The sequence below is a fragment of the Epinephelus moara genome, chromosome 22 (genome assembly GCF_006386435.1).
Source record: "Epinephelus moara isolate mb chromosome 22, YSFRI_EMoa_1.0, whole genome shotgun sequence".
Classification (NCBI taxonomy): domain Eukaryota; kingdom Metazoa; phylum Chordata; class Actinopteri; order Perciformes; family Serranidae; genus Epinephelus; species Epinephelus moara.
Genome location: NC_065527.1, coordinates 33,416,752 through 33,424,658, shown reverse-complemented (window position 1 = coordinate 33,424,658; position 7,907 = coordinate 33,416,752). Strand labels below are relative to the sequence as shown.

At 42.8% G+C, this 7,907-nt stretch overlaps 1 protein-coding gene across 4 annotated transcripts in view; it reads left to right on the top strand.

Moving 5' to 3' along the window:
- The first annotated feature begins 5,861 nt into the window (after window positions 1–5,861).
- LOC126383489 (tRNA selenocysteine 1-associated protein 1-like) overlaps window positions 5,862–7,907 on the top strand; it is a 26,422-nt gene continuing 24,376 nt past the window's right edge. Inside the window, exon 1 of one of the 4 annotated variants that reach the window (XM_050034014.1) lies at window positions 5,862–6,064. In XM_050034014.1, the coding sequence (XP_049889971.1) occupies window positions 6,041–6,064 (24 nt within the window). In that variant the 5' untranslated portion in view covers window positions 5,862–6,040. The remainder of the gene's footprint in view (window positions 6,065–7,907) is intronic. The other 3 variants (XM_050034013.1, XM_050034011.1, XM_050034012.1) reach the window with 3 other exon arrangements.

The window sequence follows — 7,907 nt, the reverse complement described above, 5'->3', positions numbered from 1 at the left end:
CCTCCTCAGTTGCTCTTCCTGAGGTTTCTACCGTTTTTTTTCCCCGTTAAAGGTGTTTTTTTGGGGAGTTTTTCCTTATCCGCTGCGAGGGTCATAAGGACAGAGGGATGTCGTATGCTGTAAAGCCCTGTGAGGCAAATTGTGATTTGTGATATTGGGCTTTATAAATAAAATTGATTGATTGATTGATTGATTGATGGAAGGGACTTCAAAAAGGCCAGTGCCGTGGACAGCCCAGCAACCTCTGTGTACAAAGGATCCTTGTCCCGGCACTTCAGGCACGTGGAGGATGTGCTCCTCCACTCCTCAACGCATGGGGGATAGTATGTAGCCTATGATACATGCTATATACAGTACAATACTACTTGCTACATGTACAAAACGCTGCATGTTATATAAAACACAGTGTTTCTTGGAGTCTGATAAACTGTCCAATGCTGTTAAAACACGTTCAATTAAAACGTTCTATTAAAGAAACTCACTTTAAAGCTACATTCTCCAGCTGCTCACTCAAATATTAATAATTTCCAATATTAGACTATATGAATTATGTTCCATCAGTGCGACCAATCACATCGATAATGGTAATGGACCTGCATTTGTATAGCGCCTTTCTAGTCATCTAGTGACCACTCAAAGCGCTTTTTACACTACGAGTCACATTCACCCATTCACCCATTCCTCGGTGGCCGAGGCTACCATACAAGGTGCCACCTGCTACTCAGTTTTAACACACTCACACACCGATGGAACAGCCATCTGGAGCAATTTGGGGTTCAGTATCTTGCTCAAGGATACTTCGACATGCAGCCTGGAGGAACCCGGGATCGAACCGCTAATCTTTCGATTGGTGGATGACCCACTCTACCTCTGAGCCACAGCCGCCCCGATAGAGATCATTATTCATTGATCCTACATGTCTAAAGCTTCACACAGATTTTTATAATTTTAACTGAGAATACACATTATTTACACTAAACATTTCAGTGCAGTCGCTGCTCTGACAGACTGACAGCTGTCTGATCCATGTGCACAGAGGCACAGACTTATAAAAAAAAAAACAACAACTTCCACTTGCAATAAAAATGACAGGTTTTTTATTCTGAGCTGAGAGTAAATTAATTCTGTGTAATATTTGAAAGTGAAGACAAAAGACGATTGTGGCAGACAGTAAAAGCTCTGCTAATTAATGCACTTTGATATGGACTGAATGAATGAGGAAATGAAACAGTGAGAGGGAGGAGACAGAGACAAAACTCAGGGTTTGTTGAAGAAAATCTGCTCCCGACCAGGTTAGGTTCACAGACTCAGTTGCCATAGTAACTGACACCGGGCTTCAGTTACCTCTCTTTCTGGAGCTGAAAACCCAGAGTTTCATTTAGGGTTAACATAGGCTACTCAGAGTTGGTCTGGAATAGCTACCCCACTGATATAATCAGTCTGCTAGAGTAGACCTGAAAACTAGATGGTTCTTTTTACTCCACCATAGCAGGTAGTGTGAATCTCTAAACTGTCTGCACAATTATTATTATTATCAAGTGTCTCCATGTGACCACAACTGAGGGGAAAGTCCAGTGACAGCTTAACTCTAACTGATAGGCAAAAAAAAAATGGAAAAACGAAATTCAGCTCAATTTCTTGTTTTCTGATCCTATTGCAAAAAACAAATTTACCACTCCATATTTCGTCTCATTGGTGGGCGGGCTCTCAGCGCTCCCTTGCTTCTGATTGGCTGACGTGCTCTGTCACTTACATTTGGGCTGTGCCTTTCAAAATAAGGTTACCTCTTGGCCTTTACGCCAGCAGGATGTCTCTGCAGACCCGGAGGCTGCAGACGCACAGACAGGCAATGAAGTAATGCAACAGCGTTTTATTGTGTTGCCTGTTAATATGCAGCTGATAGACCATGAAAATGAAAGCTCTATAGTAAGTTTTCTTCAGGATGTACTCTGAACAGTGAAGTCTGTTCTCAGTAAAACTATCAACATGACAGCAAGCACGCCAAAAGTAGTTATTAAAAATGACCCGCAGGTGTCGCACTGCATCAAAGTTGTCATCAAAAATACAAATATGAATGAATAGGCCTGTGTTGACGGCCAGATGGGAAAAATCTGATGTACATCTATGGAAAGGCATTTACTATAGGCTACTATCAGTTAGAGTTAAGCTGTCACTGGACTTTCCCCTCAGTTGTGGTCACATGGAGACACTTGATAATAATTGTCAGACAGTTTAGAGATTCACACTAGGCTACCTGCTATGGTGGAGTAAGAAGAACCATCTAGTTTTCAGGTCTACTCTAGCAGACTGACTAGATCAGCGGGGTAGCTATTGCAGACAAACTCTGAGTAGCCTAAATGAAACTCTAGGTTTTCAGCTCCAGAAAGAGAGGTAACTGAAGCCCGGTGTCAGTTACTATGGCAACTGAGTCTGTGAACCTAACCTGGTCGGGAGCAGATTTTCTTCAACAAAGTTTTTCTCTGTCTCCTCCCTCTCACTGTTTCATTTCCTCATTCATTCAGTCCGTATCGAAGTGCATTAATTAGCGGAGCTTTTACTGTCTGCCACAATCTAAACCCTGGCTGGATATTAGTTTGTTACTCTGGACTATCTGAAGTTAGGCTACTGATTTTATGCGCATCATTTTTGTGAACATCGTCTTTTGTCTTCACTTTCAAATATTACACAGAATTAATTCACTCTCAGCTCAGAATAAAAAATCTGTCATTTTTTTTTTTTTTGTTTTGTTTCTAAATCTGTGCCTCTGTGCACATGGATCAGACAGCTGTCAGTCTGTCAGAGCAGTGCCTGCACTGAAATGTTTATTGCAAATAATGTGTAGCCTAATCTCAGTTAAAATTATAAAAATCAGTGTGAAGCTTTAGACACGTAGGATCAATGAATAATGATCTATATCGATGTGAATGGTCGCACTGATGGAACATAATTCATATAGTCTACTATTGTACTCGTACTCGTACTCGTCGTCCTCCGCTTATCCGGGTGCGGGTCGCGGGGGCAGCATCCTCAGCAAAGAAGCCCAGACAGTCCTCTCCCCAGCCACTTCCGTCAGCTCTTCCGCGGGAACCCCAAGGCGTTCCCAGGCCAGCCGGGTGATGTAGTCCCTCCAGTGTGTCCTGGGGCGGCCCCGAGGTCTCCTCCCGGTTGGACACGCCCGAAACACCTCCCAAGGGAGGCGTCCGGAAGGCATCCTTACCAGATGCCCGAACCACCTCAACTGGCTCCTCTCGATGTGGAGGAGCAGCGGCTCTACTCCGAGTCCCTCCCGGATGTCTGAGCTCCTCACCCTATCCCTAAGGCTGAGCCCAGCCACCCTGCGGAGGAAACTCATTTCGGCCGCTTGCACTCGCGATCTCATTCTTTCGGTCACTACCCAGAGCTCGTGACCATAGGTGAGGATTGGAACGTAGATCGACCGGTAAATCGAGAGCTTCGCTTTCTGGCTAAGCTCCCTCTTCACCACAACGGACCGGTTAAGCGCCTGCATCACTGCTGACGCCGCCCCAATCCGCCTGTCAATCTCCCGCTCCATCCTACCCTCACTCGTGAACAAGATCCCGAGATACTTAAACTCCTCCACCTGAGGAAGGACCTCCCCCCTGACCTGGAGTGGGCAATCCACCCTTTTCCGGCTGAGGACCATGGCCTCAGACTTGGAGGTGCTGATTCTCATCCCAGCCGCTTCACACTCGGCTGCGAACCGCCCCAGCGAGAGCTGGAGGTCACTGTTCGATGGAGCTAGGAAGACCACGTCATCCGCAAAAAGCAGGGACGAGATCCTCCCGTCACCGAACCTGACACCCTCCACCACTCGGCTGCGCCTAGAAATTCTGTCCATAAAAGTTATGAACAGAACCGGTGACAAAGGGCAGCCCTGGCGGAGTCCAACCCTCACCGGGAACAGGTCCAACTTACTGCCGGCCACGTGAACCAGACTCATGCTCCTTCGGTACAGGGACTGGACGGCCCTTAGCAAGGGGCCACCAACCCCATACTCCCGGAGCACCCCCCACAGGATGCCCCTGGGGACACGGTCGTAAGCCTTCTCCAAATCCACAAAACACATGTGGACTGGTTGGGCAAACTCCCATGCCCCCTCCAGCACCCTGGCGAGGGTAAAGAGCTGGTCCACGGTTCCACGTCTGGGACGAAAACCACATTGCTCCTCCACAATCTGAGGTTCAACTATCGACCGGACCCTCTTCTCCAGCACCCTGGAGTAGACTTTAGCGGGTGGGCTGAGGAGTGTGATTCCCCCTGTAGTTGGAACACACCCATAGTCTAATATTGGAGATTATTAATATTTGAGTGAGCAGGATCGTGGTGCAGCTGCAGAATGTAGCTTGAAAGTGAGTTTCTTTAATAGTCTGAACGTGTTTTAACAGCATTGGACAGTTTATCAGATTCCAAGAAACACTGTGTTGTATATAACATGCAGCATTTTGTACATGTAGCACTGTGCTGTACTGTATATAGCATGTATCATAGGCTACATACTATCCCCTATTCATTTGTATGTACTTTCCCTTTTATTAATACTTTTCTCACATCATGTGTATATTTTTACTCAAATTGTTTTGATTGTATTCTTCTCTTATTTTTATATTTGCACTGTGTGTCAATGCCTGGGTTCAATAAAGGACATCTTAATCTTACCACTTAGCACAATTTTGTCTGTAGCTGCTGACTGTCTGTTAAATTAAGAATGACAGGTTGGCTCAAAAATTAAGACAACAGCAGAGCTCGGTTCAAATGGTTTATAATTTTAACTGAGATTACACATTATTTGCAATAAACATTTCAGTGCAGGCGCTGCTCTGACCGACAGCTGTCTGATCCATGTGCACAGAGGCACAGACTTAGGCTATATAAATAAAAAAAAAACTAGATGGTTCTTCTTACTCCACCATAGCAGGTAGTGTGAATCTCTAAACTGTCTGCACAATTATTATCAAGTGTCTCCATGTGACCACAACTGAGGGTAAAGTCCAGTGACAGCTTAACTCTAACTGATAGTAGCCTATAGTAAATGCCTTTCCATAGATGTACATCAGTTTTTTCCCATCTGGCTGTCAACATAGGCCTATTCATTTATGTTTGTATTTTTGATGACAACTTTGATGCAGTGCGACACCTGCTGGTCATTTTTAATAACTACTTTTGGCGTGCTTGCTGTCATGTTGATAGTTTTACCGAGAGCAGACTTCACTGTTCACGGTACATCCCGAAGAAAACTTACTATAGAGCTTTCATTTTCATGGTCTATCAGCTGCATATTAACAGGCAATACAATAAAACGCTGTTGCATTACTTCATTGCCTGTCTGTGCGTCTGCAGCCTCCGGTTCTGCAGAGACACATCCTGCTGGCGTAAAGGCCAAGAGGTAACCTTATTTTGAAGGGTACAGCCCAAATGTAAGTGACAGAGCACGTTAGCCAATCAGAAGCAAGGGAGCGCTGAGAGCCCGCCCACCGATAAAACGAAATATGGAGTGGTTTTTGCAGTAGGATCAGAAAACAAGAAATTGAGCTGAATTTCGTTTTTTCATTTTTTTGTTTTTTGCCCAAAAACGAAAAGACGAAAAAACGACTTGTTTCTGGTTTCTGATTGTGTCAGTTATTCCCAGAAAACAAACGGTTAAAAGGTACCTTGGTCGTCAGGGTACCTTGGTCGTAGATAATGCTTTTTTCTAAATTAATTAATTTATTTTTTGTTTGTTTGTTTGTTTTTTTGTTAAATCTCAGTTAAACATGAAATAATAGTAATTCATTTGCATACTCCGGTACAGTAGGTGGTGGTATGCACCTTCTAAAGCTAAGTTTGCAATCCGCCATAAAACGAAAAGAAGAAGAAGGAGGAGAAGAAGAAGAAGAAGAAGAACGACGTAAGGACGTATTGTTAGTGTACTTTCCACGTTAACGACTCTGCTATACAAGTTAGCATGTGCGCCTTCGAAGGTTCAGCATAATTTACGTTCTCAGTTAATGCACATCGGAATATTCACATCTTCGGCAACAGCATGAGCACGTTATGGATGGGGAACGTGAGTTGTATAACGTTATACATTTTTATTGCAATGAATCATTAAGTATGACCACTGTGTTAGCTATGTTGACATACCTTATATGACTGGAAATGTATCAAGACCCCCGTTAGAAAAACAAAACTTTAATATTAACTGACCTTGTTTGTCGAAGAGCTAGCATCGAGTAGCTCATGGACTAGTGTTAATTTCTGGTTATTCGGCACATCAGTAATACAACACGGACAACTCCGTTGAAGTAAAGCCTACGTCTCAATGAACTCCTCTTCACTGCGGTGGATGAGATATGGTTAGGCCCAAACGCGGACTAACTGTTACTGTCTGCTATTAGCTACATGACGATGGAATCAGTTTGAAGGTAATGTCAGGGGAAACTTGTGAAAATTTATTTCTGAATATAGATGAAAGGGCAGTATCCGCGTTTTCTTCTCCATCTAGAGCACAACTGACCAGATCTATCTTAACATTAGAACCCACTTTGCTTAGGGACCGTTCTTCGCTAATCAGAGGAGGGAAGTGGCTGGGGTGTGACTTAGTTAATTTTTTCAGTTTGACCCTCCCCAAAGCTACAAATATTTTTCCTTGAGCCTCCCTGAGTGACTGCCAGAAATTGCATGACCCTCCCTTCATCATAAATTAGTTATTAGATTTTTAAAACTTACCATTTGATGTTTGAAAGTTGAAGACAGAATCTTTCAGAGTTGAAAAAAGCCTTGGGTTTTCACTCTTGTCATGCATGCTGGTACATGTGTGAGGTGAGCACATTGCAAGTAGTGCAAAATTAAATGTAAATTACACTGTAAAGTAGGGCAGTTAGATAGATGAGATGATTTAAATAGGATGAAAGGTGTATGTTTTTTGATTTTAGACAGAACTGGTGGAGTGGTCAGAGTCAAAAGTGGACTCAGGTAAAGGTGTGTGAGTTCAGGTCAAGAATGTTTGTATCAGTCTTTAGTCTGTTGGGGGGGAGGATGAGGCCTGTTTTGACACAGAGAGATAGGAAGAAAGGTTTTTCAAAAGTTTAAATGAGCTTTAAAAGTGTTCAGGCTGTCCCTATGATGTCTCAAATCTATCTCAAAATTTGAAGCGGTAGAATGGAGAATCAGCCTATCCCCGTAACTTTCAGCTGAACTTACAAATAAGAATGTGTAAACTGAAAGCCAATTTTAGCTGCTGCGCAGCAATGGGTCGGGTCCAGGCATTTTTAAGCAATTCTGAGCAACAAGCAGAAGAATTGGAAGACATTTAGGAATTTAGCAACACAATCTGCCTTTTGCATCAGCTGAGGCTTGAACTCACAACATCTGAGACTAAGGATCAATTTCTATCTCACTGAGCTAATTAGTCAGTGACAATTCATGTGTAGCTTCACAAATTGACTAAGCCAGATGTGCAGGTTTAGCAGCCGTCCATGCATGAAAAAGCAGATTTCAAACCACTGTAAAAAATTCAGTTATTAAGACAAAAATCTGAAAATACACATATTGCATCTAGACAGCATGGAGATGTTGGTAATTTGTTTATAACAATGATTGATTTGCTCCATAAGTGAAAAAGTGATGTTTAAAATTGCCATTTTTACATTGACTCCAATTGTTCACATTAGAGCAAAATTCAAAATGCTGTCAAAAATTCAGTTTTTGACATAAAATTCTGAAATTTGCCACACATCATCTACCATGACTCTAGAATTTTGTCATTTTTTTCATGAACATTGAAGATTTATTTCGCAAGAATTTGCATGTATATGTTTACAGTACCGTTTACAGTCAAACATTTTGATGCACTGTAGGCTCAATTTTTGATAAATCAAAAATCTGAGAAACATAGTTTTTGTAGGACA